A 20224-nucleotide genomic window follows, 5' to 3' on the forward strand; every position below is an offset into this window, starting at 1 on the left:
CTCGACGGTTGACACAGGGCAGTTGGATAGTGTGAGGGGCAACTGTGGAGAAGAATGTTTCCTGAAGTCCACGATCATCTCTACAGTCTTGAACGTGTTCAGCCCGAGGTTGTGTCGGCTGCACCAGAGCTCTAGCTGCTCCACTTGTTGGCGGTACGCAGACTCGTCGCCGTCTTTGATGAGACCGATGACCGTGGTGTCGTCTGCGAACTTTGAGTTTGACAGCTGGATCTGTTGAGGTGCAATCGTTTGTGTAGAGAGAGAAGAGCAGTGGAGAGAGGACACATACATACAAATACATTCCTTTTAGGAATTTTCCAACTCCATAAATGTCCGTTTGAAAATTATTCTATTCTATAGTCAAGATATAAACTACGATATAAACTGTCGTGTGGAAGATTAAAAAATATCTATGACTTATTTGTAGATGTTTTGCATGTTTTTGCACTTAAAAATGGCAATCAAACTTTATAGAGTACTTTTCATAAAAAAAATGCTACTCAAAGTGCTGTGCAATTAAAACTGCAAAATTACAACATAAAATGAGGACCCCTACCCCAACATACAGATACCGTATTTTCACGACTATTCGACGCACCGTACGGTTGGGCGCAGTCTCATTAATGGGTGACATTTCTGTATTTTACACATAGACAAAACGCACTGTATTATTGGCCGCAGTTTTACAGTGGTAAAACATACGCCAGCTTAAACATACGGCATGCATGCTCGCACGCTAACACATTAGCTTGAAGCATACGGTAGCATGCCAAGACATACAGATACAAGCTAAAAACACGTTTTTAAAAAGGCAACGAAAGCAGAACTGAGTTCGGGTGTATTTTATTTAGCCATCGTACAATCTTCCTCGCGTTTTTCGATCAATCATCACGCAGAAATCCATCAAAGTCCTCATCCTCTGTATCAGAAGCAGAGGACTGCACATCCCAGTTGTCACAACGCATCACATGCTAGTGTGAGTTGCTACGCATTGCCGAGCGGAAAGAAGGAGCAGCAACAGCAAAGTCAACATTTCTCTCGTGTGAAGCTTTCCCACATTTGAAAGTAAAGAACAGAGCGAAACATGGTGGCAGCGCGTGTGTGTGTAGAAAGAATTGAACAATTGTGCAAGTACCGTAATCCATCAAAAACGCTGCGTTCCCTCTCGTTGTTGCGTATTGTGGCGTAACTCGCCCAGCGCTGCCTCTCACTCTTTGTAAAGTTGTGTTTGCCATCGATCATCCATTGTTCCCATGCCGTTCGCAACTTTACTTTGAACACCCGGTTGATGCCAATGTCCAGCGGTTGGAGTTCTTTAGTCAAGCCTCCGGGAATAACAGCAAGCTCAGAGTTCATTTGCTTGACTTGGTTTTTCACCACTGCTGTGAGATGGGCACGCATGCCAAAAGCATAACCGGTGGCTTTAAGTTTGAACTGAGCTTCGTAGGCGTGTCTCTTTGTCGAATTTATTTTCAGGGGTTCTTAGAAACCAAAACCGGAGTTGTTTTGCAACAATGCACATTGCCACACTCTATACAAGTGTATACAACTGCTTGAGGCGTCCCTTTAGCGTCTTACACTTACACTTACACGCCCACCCTTCACCATTGGCGGACTGCTCCCCAGCTTGCCTGTCCTCTCTCTCTCTCTCTCTCTCTCTCTCTCTCTCTCTCTCTCTCTCTTTCTCTCTGTCTCTCTCTCTCTGTCTCTCTCTCTTTCTCTTTCTCTCTCTCTCACACACACACACACACAAAGCATGCACACTGTTAAGATTAGTTTAAGACAATCACAGTACCCATACCCTCCATGAGCTGTCACCTTACCGTGATGGAGGGGTTTGTGTTTGCCAATGATCCTAGGAGCTAAGTTGTCTAGGGCTTTATGCCCCTGGCAGGGTCACCCATGGCTCTAGGTGAGGGACCAGACAAAGCACGGCTCAAAGACCCCTTATGACGACTAAAATATATGGAACTCAGTTCCCCTTGCCCGGATGCGTGTCACCGGGGCCCCCCTCCAGAGCCAGGCCTGGAGGTGGGGCTTGTTGGCGAGCGCCTGGCCTACATCCATAGGGCCCGGCCGGGCTCAGCCCGAAGAGGCAACGTGGGTCCCCCTTCTCATGGGCTCACCACCCATGAGAGGGGCCAAAGGGATCGGGTGCAATGTGAGCTGGGTGGCAGCCAAAGGCGGGGACCCTGGCGGTCCGATCCTCGGCTGCAGAAGCTAGCTCGATGGACGTGGAATGTCACTTCTCTGGCAGGGAAGGAGCCCGAGCTGGTATGAGCAGCTCAGCGTACCCACCCTTTTTGGAGTCCTTGGAGGGTGTGCTGGAGAGTCCTCCTGCTGGGGACTCCCTTGTTCCGCTGGGGACTTCAATGCTCACGTGGGCAATGACAGTGAGACCTGGAAGGGCATGATTGTGAGGAACGGCCCCCCGATCAGAACTTTCGTGGTGTTTTGTTATTGGACTTCTGTGCTCCTCACGGATTGTCCATAACAAACACCTTGTTTAAACATAAGGGTGACCATATGTGCACTTGGCACCAGGACACCCTCGGTCCGCAGTTCGATGATTGACTTTGTGGTTGTATCATCGGATTTAGGGCCGCTTGTTTTGGACACTCGGGCGAGGATAGGGGCGGAGCTGTCAACTGATCACTACCTGGTGGTGAGTAGGCTCCGATTGTGGGGGAATATGCCGGTCCATCCTGGCAGACCCAAACGTATTATGAGGGTTTGTTGGGAGCGTCTGGCGGAATCCCCTGTCAGAAAGAGTTTCAACTCCCACCTCCGGCAGAGCTTTTCCCATGTCCCAGGAGATGCGGGGGACATTGAGTCCGAATGGACCATGTTCCACGCCTCTATTGTTGAGCCGGCCAATCTGAGTGGGGCCATAAGGTGGTTGGTGCCTGTCGTGACGGCAATCTCCGTACTCGCTGGTGGACACCAGCAGTAAGGGATGCCGTCAAGCTGCAGAAGGAGTCCTATCGGGCCTTTACGGCCTGTGGGACCCAAGAGGCAACTGACGGGTATCGACTGGCTAAGCGGAAGCAGCTTCGGTGGTCGCCGAGGCAAAAGAGGCCTGGCGTGGGAAGAGTTCGGTGAGGCCATGTAAGCCGACTTACGCACGGCTTCGAGGAAATTCTGGTCCACCATCCGACGTCTCTGGAAGGGGAAGCAGTGCACCACTAACAGTGTGTATGGTGGGGATGAGGCGCTGCTGACTTCGACTCGAGACATTGTGAACCAGTGGGCAGAGTACTTCGAAGACCTCCTCAACTCCCACCAACACGCCTTCCTTGGAGGAAGCAGAGTCTGAGGACCCTGAGGTGGGTTCTCCTATCTCTGTGGCTGAAGTCACCGATTTGGTTAAAAATCTCCTCGGTGGCAAGGCCCCAGGGGTGGATGAGATCTGCCCGGAGTTCCTCAAGGCTCTGGATGCTGTGGGGCTGGTTGTGACGCCTTTGCAACATCGCATGGTCATCGGGGAGAGTGCCTCTGCATTGGCAGACCGGGGTGGTGGTCCCTCTTTTTAAAAAGGGGGACCGGAGGGTGTGTTCCAATTACAGAAGGATCACACTCCTCAGCCTCCCTGGTAAGGTCTATTCAAGGGTGTTGGAGAGGAGGGTCCGTCAGGAAGTCGAGCCTCAGATTGAGGTTGACCAGTGTGGTTTTCGTCCCGGCCGTGGAACTGTGGACCAGCTCTACACCCTTAGCAGGGTCCTCGAGGGTACGTGGGAACTCGCCCAACCAGTCCACATGTGGTTTGTGGACTTGGAGAAGGCGTTTGACCGTGTCCCTCGGGGAGTTCTGTGGTGGGTGCTTCAGGAGTATGTGGTACCGAGCTCCCTGATACGGGCTGTTCGTTCCCTATACTGCCGTTGTCAGAGTTTGGTTCGCATTGCCGGCAATAAGTCAGAATCGTTTGCAGTGAGGGTGGGACTCCACCAAGGCTGCCCTTTGTCACCGATTCTGTTAAGTGAGAGTCAATATGGCTTCAGGGAAAAACGGACCACCTCAATAGCAATTATGAAGTTTATGGAAGCAATAGCCACTCGTATAGACAACAAAGAATTTACTGTTGGGGTTTTCCTAGATCTAAAAAAAGCTTTTGACACAATAGATCACAGTATATTATTGAAAAAACTAGAAAGATATGGTATTAGAGGTGCATCTTATAAATGGATAAAAAGTTATTTTAGAAAACAGATATCAGTACGTGCAGCTCAACAATAAAAAGGCAAATCAACTGAAAATCACTCATGGAGTTCCTCAGGGGTCAGTGCTTGGTCCAAAACTATTCATCTTATATATAAATGATATCTGCAAGGTTTCAAAACAATTTAAATGTGTCCTATTTGCTGATGATACAACTTTCTACGGTTCTGGAATAAATCTGAAACTGCTCCTGACAACCGTAGAAAACAAATTAAACAAATTAAAAAACTGGTTCAACAGAAATAAATTGTCACTTAACCTGAAAAAAAAGTTAATTGTTTTTGGCACAAGACCAATCAAACACCAAACTAAAATTATGGTAAACTCAATTGAGATAGAAAGAGCGTATGAAACCAAGTTTCTCAGATTAGTAATAGAGTCAAAACTATGTTGGAAGCCACATATCGATAACGTAAAAACAAAAATAGCCAAAATCATAGGGATCCTCTACAAAACCAAGGAAGTGCTAATTAAGAGATCTTTCTACACATTATATTCTTCATTATTATTACCATATATGACCTACTGTGTGGAAATATGGGGAAATGCCTGCAAAACAAACACTCGCAATTCTAAAACTACAAAAAAGCAATTCGATTTATTAATAGATCAAAATATACAAAACCCACAAATCCACTATTTATCAAATTAAATACGATGAAATTTTAGGACCTGGTTGACTTTAAAATTGCCCAATGTAAAAGCACACAATAACCTGCTCTGCAAAAACATTCTGAAGTTTTTCGAAATTTGAGAAAGCAGCTATGATTTAAGAGGTAGCAACTTATTCAAAAAACTCAAAACAAGAACAAACATCAAGCAAAGAAGTGTATCTATCAAAGGTGTTAATCTGTGGAATAATTTCGAAACGGACCTGAAAATGAGTAAATCGCTTGCTGAGTTCAAAAACAAATTAAAAAAAATAGTACAAACAACCTACATCAATCAGAGTTAAAATGATAAATTCTAAACATTAAATGTAATGATAAATAAGAACTAAGTTGATAAATAGAGAAAGGTATTGAAATATCCATTATGAATACAAGAGAAAATTGACACAAGAGTGCCAGGGTGTGGATGTATATAATCCCGATACAAACCAAAAGTTGTAAAAATATCACGGTTAAGGGTAAAGTATGAGCCTTAATGGAGACTTCTTACTTTTTTCTTTTCTGATTGATATAAAAATGATTTATTAGATATAAACACATAACACGGGGTAGGACTACCGTATTTTCATGACTATAAAGTGCCATTAAAAGTCTTAAATTTTCTCCAAAATGGACAGGACGCCTTATGATGTGGAGCGTCTTGTGTATGCGCTGAGTTCCAAAACCTGACTGACAGCCGACACGCTGTTTATATAGAGAAAAGGCGGAAGTGACTGTGGACAGGCATGCGGCAAAGAAGTCAGCCAATCAGTGAAGGGTGGGCGTGTATATATACATATATGGAGAGAGCGAGAGAGAGAGAGAGAGAAGGCAGACGTGAGAGAAGACAGGCATGCGGGGGAGAAGTCCCCCAATGAGTGAAGGTTTGGGCGCGTAAGTGGACGCTAAAGGGACGCCCGAAGCAGCTACCAACACCTGTATAGAGTGTGGCTATGTCCATTGTTGCAAAACAACTTCGGTTTTGGTTTCTAAGAACCCCCGAAAATAAATTCTACAAAGAGACACGCCTACGAAGCTCAGTTCAAAGTTCAAGCCATCGGTTATGCTTTTGGCATGCATGCCCATCTCACAGTAGCGGTGAAAAACCAAGTCAAGCAAATAAACTATGCTTGCCGTTATTCCCGGAGGCTTGACTAAACAACTCCAACCGCTGGACATCGGCATCAACCGGACGTTCAAAGTAAAGTTGTGACCGGGTGTTCAAAGTAAAGTTGCGAACGACATGGGAACAATGGATGATCGATGGCAAACACAACTTTACAAAGAGTGAGAGGCAGCGCTGGGCGAGTTACGCCACAATTTGCGAATGGATTGTGGCTGCTTGGACGAACGTGTCTGCTTGCACTGTTGTTCGAGTTTTTGGCAAAGCCGGCATCATTTCTGTGAAGCCACATGGCAATGAGAGTGACTAGGACAACGAGAGGGAACACGGCTTTTTGATGGATTACCGGTACTTGCACAATTGTTCAATTCTGATACATAGGATGAGGACTTTGGATTCCTGGGTGATGATTGATCGAAAAACGTGAGTACATTGTACGATGGCTAAATAAAATACAACGGAACTTAGTTTTGCTTCCGTTGCCTTTTTAAAAACGTCTTTTTAGGTTGTATCTGCATGTCTTGGCATGCTACCGTATGCTTCAAGCTAACGTGTTTTTAGCGTGCGCGCATGCATGCCGTATGTTTATAAGCTGGCGTATGTTTTACCACTTTAAAACTGCGGCCAATAATACAGTGCGTTTTGTCTATGTGTAAAATGCAGAAATAGCACCCATTAATGAGACTGCGCCCAACCATACGGTGCGCCGAATGGTCGTGAAAATACGGTAAAGCTTTATTTCATTGTAGTATATTTCCTTTAGCGTAGCTCCATCTAGTGGATGTATAGCACAACTTCAGCCACTATTGTAGCTTCTATTCTTTGCGCCTGATAATGCAGTGCACTCTATGAATGAAAACAGTTTTAAAAGAGGCCATTCATTGATGATATGCCTCATCGTGCAGAAAATATGGTAAAAACTAATAAAAGGACATTTTTTGTAAAGGTACTTTCGAAAGTAATAATACATTTTATTTAAAAGCGCCTTTCATGCCTCCCGAGGAGACAGACAATACAATGTAAAAATAAATAAGAGAAATATTGTTTGAAAACAGGACATAAAATCACAAAACAGAGGAAATAAGAGAATAATGTGTTGTAGGCAGTCCTGAACAGGTGTGTTTTTGGAAGGGACTTGAAAGTGGAGAGAGGTGTACAGTTTTGGAGGTCCGGAGGTAGATTGTTCCAGAGCTTTGAAGCAGCGCGACTGAAGGCTCTGGCTCCCATGGTGCTGAGGTGGGCAGGGGGCACTGACAGGTGGAGGGATGACGATCCAAAGAAACACTAATCCCAGATTTAACAGATGAAATTTTTTGACAAGTACCGATAAACATTCATCAATATTCTCACATATGAACATCGCCCTCTGTCAAAGCCTCCTTCCGAGCAATTGCGGCATTATCCAGTGTTACATCTGTCCCCTCGTCACCTCAACAAACTGCTCATAACCGATTGAGTGATTTAGTCCGGCCTTTGTAAATGTCCGTGTGACGAACACAGAAGTGGCTAAAACATGGTTCCGGGCATTGCAAATTTACTTCTAAAATGATTTATATTAGTTTTGCAGCAGAAAGTTTTGTACTTGACTGAGCTCAGTGAGACCGCGCCCTGCCCTAAGATACACAAGTGTTGCTTGAAATAACGGGACTTCTACAGTAGTGAAATGTAGGGGTCAAAAACAATGTGCTACCACAATTCATAATAACCGGTACTTGGGGGGGAAAAAAAACTGTCAGATGGTGCTGCTGTGCATCCTCTCAGCCATCTTTATTGCATAGAAGGCTTAAGCCCATCTTTGACACAGGCGTCAGGTTAATACTGTAATTGAGCCCGAATGTTTAATTTCACACATTCATAGCCATTTAAGTCAATTAACACTATTTGTTTTTTCATGCAGGATGTTGTGTTCACTTTTTTAAGCCCATTTCTTGGATTGCACCCATTCACTGAAGTGCAGCATAGTGCTGAATGATATATTGCTTTGGGATTGAAATTGCGATCTCCAACGTGATTTTGTGTTTGGCAGAGCTGCATTTTTCTTTTGTTTTGTTTTGTTTTGTTTTTTGAGGGCTATTAGCCCCAAGCTTACCAATCAGCAACATGCCACTGTAACCAGCTCCAAGGTACCGTATTTTCACGACTATTCGACGCACCGTACGGTTGGGCGCAGTCTCATTAATGGGTGACATTTCTGTATTTTACACATACACAGGACGCACTGTACTAATGGGCGCAGTTTTGCAGTGGTAAAACATACGCTTAAACATACGGCATGCATGCATGCTAACACGTTCGCTAACACGTTAGCTTGAAGCATACACTGAAGCTCAAAGCTAAAACACGTTTTTAAAAAGGCAACGAAAGCAGAACTGCGTTCGGGTGTATTTTATTTACAAGTTATTCACGTTTTTTGCTCAATCATCACTCAGAAAGCCAGCAAAGTCGTCATCTTCTGTGTCCGAATTGAACAATTGTGCAAGTATCGGTAATCCATCCAAACCGCCGGGTTCCCTCTCGTTGTCAGAGTCACTCTCGTCGTCATGTGGCTCTACAGAAATGATGCCGGCTTTGCCAAAAGCTCGAACAACTGTACTAGCAGATACGTTCGTCCAAGCAGCCACAATCCATTCACAGATTGTGGCGCTGCCTCCCACTCTTCGTGAAGCTGTGTTCGCCATCGATTATGCATTTTTCCCATGCCGCTCGCAACTTCACTTTGAACGGCCGGTTGATGCCGATGTCCAGCGGTTGGAATTCATTTTCGGGGGTTCTTGGAAACCAAAACCGAAGTTGTTTTGCAATAATGCACATACTCACATTTTATACAGGTGCTGGTACCTGCTCGAGGCGTGCCTTTAGCGTCCACTTACACGCCCACCCTTCACTCATTGCCGGACCCACCCCCTGCGTGCCTGTCCTCACTCACGCCCACCTCTCTTCATATATTTACATATATGTGCACGGACGCGCTTCACTGATTGGCCAACCTCTTCTCCGCACTTCACTGATTGGCCGACCTCTTCTCCGCATGCGTGAGTGTCGTCAGAAGAAGAAAGAACATGATAAGATGGAGAAGCTAATGTTAATGGCTAACGTGAAGTGCAGAGTCAAGGTATAGTCGGCTGAAGTGGGCAAAATTAGGCAAATGATCCCAGCGAGTTTGAACACGATAAGCGTTATAGAAAATGGATGATTAAATAACATATATTGTATTAATAGCCTATAGAAAATGGATAATTAAATAACATATACTGTATGAATAGCCCTTTTTGAGCCTCAACATGCCCAAAAAGTTAAATGATGCAATATTTGGTATACAAGTGAAAAGGGATTTCAGGTTTCCACAACTCAAAGAACGAAAATCCATTCTAGTACCACTTCAACAGCTAGAAAAAAAAAGAACCCCCTAATAGTGTCACCGATCGACAAAATTTGGTGCACAAGTTGACATGTCTAAGAAATTAAATGTTTCGTTAAACATGGAAGGAATATTGCTTCTTATGTCACATGTCACTTGTGCCCGATGACATCTCAACGACGACGTGTGGGTGGAGCATCTGCAGCCCATTGGCATGCTTGTCAGGATGAGGATGATGTCACTGATAACGTTCTTGATTTGTGTCTATGCAGCTCTTCCATGTGGCCTACGTGCTCATCAAGTTCGCCAACTCTCCGCGTCCAGACCTGTGGGTTCTGGAAAGGTCGGTGGACTTCGGTCAGACGTACCAGCCATGGCAGTACTTCTCCTGTAAGTCCTATTGATGATGACTATTGATCAGAGCAGATGTCAACCAAGATGAGCACGGATGAGAACGAATTATAATCCCGCTGGGGTGGTCAAGAACAGGCACAGCCACCGGTTGCACTCTCAGTGATTTTATTGGACAAATGGCAACAAACTAAACAGTGAACTACTATATAGGACTGAGTGACATGGTTGAAAAATGTACCGCAATATAAGTGGTACATGTAAGAATAAATAATAGTAACAATGAAAAGAAGAAAACTATGACATGGATATGGACAAAATAAAATAAAACTTCCAAAAGTAATTATGCTATTTAAAATATTTGCGACTGAAACTAATTTTCAAAGTGTACCCTTTGAAGGAGACACGGTGGACTGCCTCACAGTGCAGAGGTCATGGGTTCGATTCCAGCTTAAATGTTGCGTCCCTGTGTGGAATTTGCATGGGTTTTCTCTGGGTACTCCGGTTTCCCCCCCACATTACAAAACCATGAATGGCAGGCTGATTGAACACTCCAAATTGTACCTAGGTGTGAGTGTGAGCGCGGGTGGGTGTTCGTCTCTGTGTCCCCTGCGATTGGCTGGCAACCTTTTCGTGGTATGCCGCGCCTACAATCCAAAAACAGCTGGGATAGGCTCCAGCACATCCACGACCCTCATGATAAGTGGATTAGAAAATGGAAGGATATACACTGTATATCCATCCATTTTCCACATTACAGTGTATATTATACACTGTAATGTGCAATGTTTCCAGCGATGCATCTCCAGCAGTGCTGTAATTATGCACATTTGCCAAAGACAATAACCCAAAGCAGTACCATTGATAAAATTAGAGTAACCTTATTAATTAATTGCACAGAGACAAGAAAACGCCATGTTGACATCGGAAGTGAATGATCAGAAAACCCAGAGTGTCGTTCTCACCTCATTATACATATGCATTGAAAGGCAGACAAAAATTTAAAAAATAAACTAAATGTGTTGAAGGTATAAAGGGAAGAAATATTCTGGAAAAACAACATACATTTCAATTAAAAGTGTTTGTTCGTGTGTGTGCGTGTGCGTGTGCGCGTGTGTGTATGTGTGTGTATGTGTGTGTGCGTGTGCGTGTGCGTGCGCGTGCGTGCGCGTGCGTGCGTGTGCGTGCGTGCGCGTGTGTGCGTGTGTTTGCGTGTGTTTGTGTAGCCTCCAAGCGAGACTGCATCGAGCGCTTTGGACAGCAAACCATCGAGAGGATCTACAACGACAACGACATCGTTTGCACCACCGAATATTCCCGAATTGTTCCTTTGGAAAATGGAGAGGTGACATATTTATTCATTCATTGAGCTCAGTAAACATTTTTCAGATCAAGCAAAAGACTTCCACCAAGGCAAATGGTCATTTCAACCATACAGGTCTGATATTTATGGTACGGCCCTACTAGAATTCACAAGAGGTCAAGCGTGAGAATGTGATTATTTTGTCGCTAGATTCATAGACGTGGTGAGGTTGTGGGCAACCCTGAAAATTGAGACCGAGACAGACAGACATTAAAGTGACAGCAGATGAAAAAAAACATTTTTAGCCACTACCGCAAAGAATACATTTATGTTTTTGTGTGTCGGTCCATGTACTATTGTAATTTGAGCTCAACTTCTACCTTTATGACTTGAAGAGCTCTACAATGTTCAAGCAGCAAACTATATCTGGAAATGCAGCAGACCACGCCATGTCTGCTATGCCATTTGCTGGCTATACATGCACGGACAATGCGGTAATTAATATGTCCTCCGACCTTGCCCGCATGAGTGTTGGAGCCTATCCCAACTGTCTTTGGGCAGTCGGCGGGGTATACACTGAACCGGTTGGTGTTCATATACAGTAATAATCAAATGTTGTATCCCATACACATCAATATCATCTCGAAACACTGCAAACTCGAATCCCCCACAACCTTTCCTTGTTTGTTTGTTTGTTTGTTTTTCTTGAACATATAAATCACAATACAACTACAAATTGACAAATGTGAAAGCAAGCAAAATTTGTAAAAAGGAAAAGAAAAACATACATTACACACCACATACATACATAATTACAATACATTCCAATATGATCAGATAAATAAAGCAACATTTTCTTATGGCTCTGTCAGTAAACTTTAATTTTCAACAGGCACAAAAGCAAATTTCCTTTGTATAAAAATACATCACATGAGCCGGTATTATTCAAGGCACCATCCCTCCATCCATCCATCCATTTTCAGAACCGAGTCTAGCCTTCTTCCATCTGTTCGCCCCCCTGCTTCTAAGTGATAACTGTGGACTTCAAAAGCCCTCCGCCCAAAACGGCCGACACCTTTGCGCACAGGCGTTTGCGGGCTCTGAATACGCACCCAAACGTCTTGGCATGCCCAAATTAAAAGAAACTTTACTTTATCAGAACGACAAGAACCGGTGCAAATTGGCACACAGCAATGCTCAGTTGCGCCATCCACCATCTTCTGGAACTAACTTTACTTGCTCATTTTTCTGACAGTTGATGTGCTTGTGTTTTTGTGCTTGTGTATTTTCCCGCTATTGTGAATGGATTAGGAAGCTAACAGGAGATTTGCTAAAAACCCACTGCCGAGATTGGAAATCTGTCATGACATGTAGTATGTGACAATATCGATGCAGCAGAATGAATACACCCAAGCACTTGAGAAGGATGTCATCATATTGCTATTTTGTCCCACCACTAATGACTAATAACTTGGCAAAGAGCTTGAGCACATGGTCGTGGCAGCATCCCATAGCATTACTAACACAACATTGTGGAGCAATCTATTGGAAGGTTGAAAAGCTTGCTTCTATTAGTTTAATTTTGCATCTTAATGTGTATTTATTTCCCTTTACTTTCTTCAATGTATTTATTACTTCGCAGATTGTGGTGTCGCTGGTGAACGGCCGTCCTGGAGCGATGAACTTCTCCTACTCCCCCGTGCTGCGGGACTTCACCAATGCCACCAACATCCGCCTGCGCTTCCTGCGCACCAACACTCTACTTGGACATTTGATGGGGAAAGCCTTGCGAGATCCCACTGTCACACGCCGGGTATGGACACCAGTCACTCGCGGCTAGCGACTGAGAGCTTACCTAGCAATCTGAATGTTCACTTGATGGTAGATTTTGTTTAAAGTCACACAAATGCACTCAAATACACCATAGCACTCTCACAAGATCCAAATCCAAGTCTCTTGTCTACAAAAAGCTGTTCCATAGCACAATTGGGGAGAGAGAGAGAGAGAGAGAGAGAGAGAGAGAGAGAGAGAGAGAGAGAGAGAGAGAGAGAGAGAGAGAGAGAGAGAGAGAGAGAGAGAGAGAGAGAGAGAGAGAGAGAGAGAGAGAGAGAGAGAGAGAGAGAGAGAGAGAGAGACTATCAACAACTTGACACACAAAAAATACATACAGTGTAAACTTCCCTTGATGACCACCAGCTTTTGGTAGTTGGTGCTGTCCAGCCTGGCCCTCTTCAGCCTGAGGATGTCACTGACTATGGAGAAAAGCTTCCCTACAGTAGCTAGGGTCGGGGTTGTTGTACATGATGAATAACCATAACCCTTAAATAATGTCAGCAGTCTTCAAAGGCTGTGATATGGCGGGTTACGATTATGGTTTAGTTACTGTGTATTTTCCTTTTGTCTTCCTTGCTAAAATAATCAAAATTGTTGGACCGCTGCGTCTTGATTAAACTTTGCTCCGTCTTGAGCATCCTCGCTCTCATTCACCTCTGTCACGCGATTTGAAAGGCGCAGAGTTCAGATGCTTCGGGCACAGCCCGAAGAGGCAACGTGGGTCCCCCTTCCCATGGGCTCACCACCCATGAGAGGGGCCAAAGGGGTCGGGTGAAATGTGAGCTGGGCGGCAGCCAAAGGCGGGGACCCTGGCGGTCCGATCCTCTGCTGCAGAAGCTAGCTCTTGGGACATGGAATGTCACCTCTCTGGCAGGGAAGGAGCCCGAGCTGGTGTGTGAGGCAGAGAATTTCCGACTAGATATAGTCGGACTTGCCTCCACACACAGCCTGGGTTCTGGTACCAGTTCTCTCGAGAGGGGTTGGACTCTCTTCCACTCTGGAGTTGCTCACGGCGAGAGGCGTAGAGCAGGTGTGGGCATACTCATTGCCCCCCGGCTCAGTGCCTGTACATTGGGGTTCACACCAGTAGACGAGAGGGTTGCCTCCCTCCGCCTTCGGGTGGGTGGACGGGTCCTGACTGTTGTTTGTGCATATGCACCAAACAGCCGCTCAGCATACCCCACCCTTTTTGGAGTCCTTGGAGGGTGTGCTGGAGAGTACTCCTGTTCTGCTGGGGGACTTCAATGCTCACGTGGGCAATGACAGTGATACCTGGAGGGGCGTGATTGGGAGGAACGGCCCCCCCCGATCAGAACCCGAGTGGTGTTTTGTTATTGGACTTCTGTGCTCGTCACGGATTGTCCATAACAAACACCTTGTTCAAAGATAAGGCTTGGCATACATAAGGCACCAGGACACCCTTGGCCGCAGTTCGATGATCGACTTTGTAGTTGTATCATCGGATTTGCGGCCGCATGTTCTGGACACTCGGGTGAAGAGAGGGGCGGAGCTGTCAACTGATCACCACCTGGTGGTGAGTAGGCTCCGATGGTGGGGGAAGATGCCGGTCCGTCCTGGCAGACCCAAACGTATAGTGAGGGTTTGTTGGGATCGTCTGGCGGAATCCCCTGTCAGAAGGAGTTTCAACTCCCACCTCCGACAGAGCTTTTCCCATGTTCCGGGGGAGGTGGGGGACATTGAGCCCGAGTGGACCATGTTCCGTGCCTCTATTGTTGAGGCGGCCAATCTGAGTTGTGGCCGTAAGGTGGTTGGTGCCTGTCGTGGCGGCAATCCCCGTACTCGCTGGTGGACACCAGCAGTAAGCGATGCAGTCAAGCTGAAGAAAGAGTCCTATCGAGCCTTTATGGCCTGTGGGACCCCAGAGGCAGCTGACGGATATCGACTGGCCAAGCGGACTGCGGCTTCGGTGGTCGCGGAGGCAAAAACCCGAGCGTGGGAAGAGTTCGGTGAGGCCGTGGAAGCCGACTTCCGGACGGCTTTGAGGAAATTCTGGTCCACCATCCGACGTCTCAGGAGGGGGAAGCAGTGCACCACTAACACTGTGTACAGTGGGGATGGGACGCTGCTGACTTCGACTAGGGACGTTGTGAACCGGTGATACTTCGAAGACCTCCTCAACTCCACCAACACGTCTTCCTTGGAGGAAGCAGAGCCCGGGGACTCTGAGGTGGGCTCTCCTATCTCTGTGGTTGAAGTCACCGATGTGGTTAAAAAGCTCCTCGGTGGCAAGGCCCCAAGGGTGGATGAGATCCGCCCGGAGTTCCTCAAGGCTCTGGATGTTGTGGTGCTGTCCTGGTTGACACGCCTCTGCAACATCGCGTGGTCAACAGGGAGAGTGCCTCTGGATTGGCAGACCGGGGTGGTAGTCCCTCTTTTTAAAAGGGGGGACCGGAGGGTGTGTTCCAACTACAGAGGGATCACACTCCTCAGCCTCCCTGGTAAGGTCTATTCAGGGGTGCTGGAGAGGAGGGTCCGTCAGGAAGTCGAGCCTCAGATTGAGGAGGAGCAGTGTGGTTTTCGTCCCGGCCGTGGAACAGTGGACCAGCTCTACACCCTTAGCAGGGTCCTTGAAGGTATGTGGGAATTCGCCCAACCAGTCTACATGTGTTTTGTGGACTTGGAGAAGGCGTTTGACCGTGTCCCTCGGGGAGTTCTGTGGGGGGTGCTTCGTGGGTATGGGGTACCGAACCCCCTGATACGGGCTGTTCGGTCACTATACCACCGATGTCAGAGTTTGGTTCGCATTGCCGGCAGTAAGTCGGAATCGTTTCCAGTGGGGGTAGGACTCCGCCAAGGCTGCCCTTTGTCGCCGATTCTGTTCATAACCTTTATGGACAGAATTTCTAGGCGCAGCCGAAGCGTTGAGGGGGTCCGTTTTGGGGGCCTCAGTATTGCATCCCTGCTTTTTGCAGATGATGTGGTGCTGTTGGCTCCTTCAAACGGGGCTCTCCAACTCTCACTGAAGCGTTTCGCAGCCGAGTGTGAAGCGGTTGGGATGAAAATCAGCACCTACAAATCTGAAACCATGGTCCTCAGTCGGAAAAGGGTGGAGTGCCCCCTCCGGGTCGGGGAGGAGATCTTACCCCAAGTGGAGGAGTTCAAGTATCTTGGGGTCTTGTTCACGAGTGGGGGTAGGAGGGAGCGGGAGATCGACAGGCGGATCGGTGCAGCGTCTGCTGTGATGCGGACATTGTATCGGTCTGTCGTGGTGAAGAAGGAGCTGAGCCAAAGGGCGAAGCTCTCAATTTACCGGACGATCTACGTCCCAACCCTCACCTATGGTCACGAGCTATGGGTCGTGACCGAAAGAACGAGATCCCGGATACAACCGGCTGAAATGAGTTTTCTCCGCAGGGTGTCCGGGCTCTCCCTTAGAGATAAGGTGAGAAGCTCAGTCATCCGGGAGGGGCTCAGAGTCGAGCCGCTTCTCCTCCACATCGAGAGGAGCCAGATGAGGTGGCTTGGGCATCTGATTCGGATGCCTCCTGAGCGCCTCCCCGGTGAGGTGTTCCGGTCATGTCCCACCGGGAGGAGACCCCGAGGAAGACCCAGGACACGCTGGAGAGACTGTCACCCAGCTTGCCTGGGAACGACTCGGGATCCCCGGGGAGAGCTGGAAGAAGTAGCTAGGGAGAGGGAAGTCTGGGCTTCCCTGCTAAAGCTGTTGCCCCCGCGACCCGGCCCCGGATAAGCGGTAGATGATGGATGGATGGATGGATGAATGGAGAGTTCAGATGCAGACATTATGTATTTTGCCAAACTGATCATTTCTTAGTGTCTACCGTGCTCCAATGTAAAGCACAAGTCCTATTGACATTCATAAGGGTTTGCGAAGGTAGCGAATGTTGCGTTGTGGTCAGGGTTTGTCAAGGTCACAAAACGGTTGACAGACAGTGCCCTGTACTTTTCTTGTCGCAAAGGGAATTCTGAAAACATTGACCTCTGTGTCAATGTTTCATATTTGAGAGTTTGTGGCACAGGGGCAGCTCCTGCCGAGTCAAACAAAGAACCAGATGTCACAACCAATCATAAATTGGGGCTGAGTCCTTTAAAACAAAAGTAAGAAAAACCTGGGGGCTTTTGTTTACAGATAAAGACTTGATCACTTTCCATGTATTATTAACGTTCTCAGTTGTGACAGATAAGTAATTCTTATTACGAGAAGGGTATTTGTTTCTTAATAGTCTAAAAAATGACCAATCGCTGGCAGAATTTCCATTTAGGAGCATGTTAATAAGTAACATTTTTCTCAAAGTTTTCCTAAAAGATGCTCCAAGCAAGCTCAGCATCTGGCAATTTTAATCTTGTGAAGGACATTGAGTTACTTTGTGTATGAAATGAAGCTGTCTTGACTTGTCTAAAGCCAGACTTTTAATGAGCACCAGCAAAATGTCTTATAGAAATAGCATTTTCCCATTTTTGTTGCTCTGTTGTATGTATCTTTCCTGTTAAATGTTAATTGAATATTCATTAAAAAACATGTTAAACAACACAAGAAGCACACACATCACAAATCTGCGGGTGGATACACATATTGCACCTTGTATTTTCTCTGTGTTGAACACTCACCTTAGTTCTCATTCTAAGGCGCCTCACGATTAAGATCTTCATCTGTCTCTCTTTCATGCTTTTTTTTCACTGAAAACCAATTCCTCTCGTCTTCTGGCTCTCTTTTTGTGGGACTCTCGGCTTGGATTGATTGATTGATTGATTGATAGATTGATTTATTTATTCATTCATTGTCAGGGTTGGTTTTAATGGTCTCAAAGCCTCACCTTTTGCAGCCTTGAACGAACCCTGATGAATAAACAACATTTGCTACGTTCGCCAACACCAGCAAGACTTCAGTGAACAACCGGCTGTTACACTGGTTCTGACTCGGCAGCTGTTTCATTGTAATTCGGCTTTGAGCGTGATGCCCTTTTTTTTTTTATCTACATAATGAACCATGCACGAAAAGTAATAACCAAAGGAAAACCCAACCTTTCCACAACCCAGTCTATAAATAACCAAATTACATTTTCTTATGATACACTCCTGTTGCAGGCTCACTTGGTTTTGTGATAATCAAAAGTTAACCAGAAGCAGGTTGAACATATCCATCTGGCAAAACCCATGACCCAAGCTGGTCCCCACATTACAGTTTACTAGAACCACCACTGGTCCAACTTGAATGTAGCTTTGTATGTTGCTGTTGCTGCAATGGATCGTTGGTTCTCACTTAGTGTGCTTTTGTTGGGGGGTTGTGTGTGTGTGTGCGTGTGTGTGTGTGTGTGTGTGTGTGTGTGCGCGTGTGTGCACGTATGCAGTACTATTACAGTATCAAGGACATCAGCATTGGTGGACGCTGTGTGTGTAACGGACACGCTGAAGCATGTAGTGCTAAGGACCTCAACGACCCTTACAAGTAAGAGCACAAACGCACAAAGCACAAACGTCTTACTGAACTGAACTCAGGGCAACCTTTGTTTCGAGGGCAGTCTTTATTTGGGATGATGTCAATTCAAGACTATTCGCCATAACATAACAGTTTGTGCACACTCACTCTGACGCGCGCGCACACACACACACACACACACACACACACACACACACACGCACACACACACACACACACACATTCACAGACAGACTTTGGGCACACTAACACACTTCATGTGTGCTCACTGCTCTCATACACACACTTTTTGCACGTGCTCAAACAGTCACAGACAGTCACAGCTCCAACTCACACTATCTTGCTTCCCAGCCCCCACACAGCCCTCAGACTGTCTGTCTAATTGCCTGTCCCAAGCTGTTTTCTGGGTGGCAGGACAACAATTTGGTTTGAAATTACAGCTACACCTCCAATTCACTGGCAACAACAATCACATGTGTGTTAATCATTAGCAAAGTGTGTGTGTGTGTGTGTGTGTGTGTTTGTGTGTGTGCGTGCGTGCGTGTGAGTAGGTCAGAGATAATACATGAGGTAAAAGAATGTGGTATGAATTGATTCAAAGGAATTTCCTTTTAAAACAAAAGTGCTATTAAACCTGCAAGCAGCGGCGACACGGGAGTGCTAAAGATGAGGTACGCCGGGCAGATCAGAGTTAGTGCTACTTGTCGGTCTGTCTTGTACAGACACATGGACACATTTATTAATACACCTCCATTAATGAAAAAAAGTCATAAAATAATGGTAATAATAAATACATATTTTATGAAAATGAACCATTTAGTTGGAAAACAAACTCATGAAACACAGCAGGATAAAAATGATTGTCTATATTTTGTTGCATGTTTTGAAGCAATTACTGCAATGGACCGTTTTTTTGTAACATTCAATGAGATTTCAGCAGGTCGTACAAGATATTTGGAGCAACTGTTCCACTTATCTCAGGTTTGAAGGGTGCTTTCTCCAGACAGCATGTTTCAGCTCCATGCACAGATGTTCAATAGAATGAGCGATTTTTGGGTGGTTTTAGCTGTGTGTTTTGGGTCATGATGTTGCAAGACCAATGACCTGACATTGAAACCACCTTGTGCGTGATGTTGCGAAACAGCACCACGACCTAACTAGCATCCTCCATGTTTCACAGTAGGGACAGTGTTCGTTTCTTAGTATGATTCATTTTTGCAACTGTGAAAATACAGCAGATCCGCATGTGCCTTGCCAAACTGTTCCAGTTTTGTCTCGTGTGTCCATAGGACATTCTCCGAGAAGCTTTGTGGCTTGTCAACATGCAGTTTGATATTTTTTTTAATGGATTTCCTTGGCGGCATGGTGGTCGACTGGTTAGCGCGTCCGCCTCACCGCACATGCAGGGAGGTGGAGGGTTCAATTCTGTCTCTGGCCTTCCTATGTGGACTTTGCATGTTCTCGCCATGCCTGCATGGGTTGTCTCCAGATACTCCGGTTTCCTCCCAATTCCCAAAACATGCATGGCAGGTTCATGGAACACTCTAAATTGTCCCTAGGTGTGAGTGTGAGCGTGGATGGTTGTTCCTCTATGTGTGCCCCGCGATTGGCTGGCAACCAGCTCAGGGTTTAGTTCTTCCCCTGGCCAATGACTTATGCGATTGGTTACGGTATAATCACAACATGCCAGTCATTAATGATTGTTAATTTTTTAAAAATCATATCAATCCAATGATGCATTGTTTGCGAATGTTGGTGTCCGCAGGGTAGCGAGGTTTAGGATGCTAGCACCTGTTACGAACTCGGGTAAACCGAGTTAGGGAGGGGGATCCAAAAACGTAGACAAAAACAAGGTCTCCGATGTAAAGACAATTTAATGTCCAAATCGAATCGGAAATAAGCGAGAACATAAAGCGCTGGTCCACAATGAGGACCAGGAGGTAAATCAAAAACGACTAACAAAAGGAGCTTG

General features: G+C 46.0%; 1 protein-coding gene and 1 long non-coding RNA gene across 6 annotated transcripts in view; one reads left to right on the top strand and one right to left on the bottom strand.

Annotated features, from left to right (window-relative positions):
* The window catches only part of lama5 (laminin, alpha 5), a 190183-nt gene that overhangs the window by 41595 nt on the left and 128364 nt on the right, over positions 1–20224 (top strand). For all 5 annotated transcript variants that reach the window (XM_052058657.1, XM_052058658.1, XM_052058659.1 and 2 more), the window contains exons 3-6: positions 9619–9736; positions 10924–11042; positions 12643–12813; positions 18164–18261. In XM_052058657.1, the coding sequence (XP_051914617.1) occupies positions 9619–9736; positions 10924–11042; positions 12643–12813; positions 18164–18261 (506 nt within the window). The remainder of the gene's footprint in view (positions 1–9618; positions 9737–10923; positions 11043–12642; positions 12814–18163; positions 18262–20224) is intronic.
* Positions 4972–20224, bottom strand: part of LOC127596442 (uncharacterized) — a 114017-nt gene continuing 98764 nt past the window's right edge. The window contains exon 2 of the long non-coding RNA XR_007961473.1: positions 4972–5151. This is a non-coding gene — a long non-coding RNA (uncharacterized LOC127596442). The remainder of the gene's footprint in view (positions 5152–20224) is intronic.

The sequence above is a fragment of the Hippocampus zosterae genome, chromosome 2 (genome assembly GCF_025434085.1).
Source record: "Hippocampus zosterae strain Florida chromosome 2, ASM2543408v3, whole genome shotgun sequence".
NCBI classification, from domain to species: Eukaryota; Metazoa; Chordata; class Actinopteri; order Syngnathiformes; family Syngnathidae; genus Hippocampus; species Hippocampus zosterae.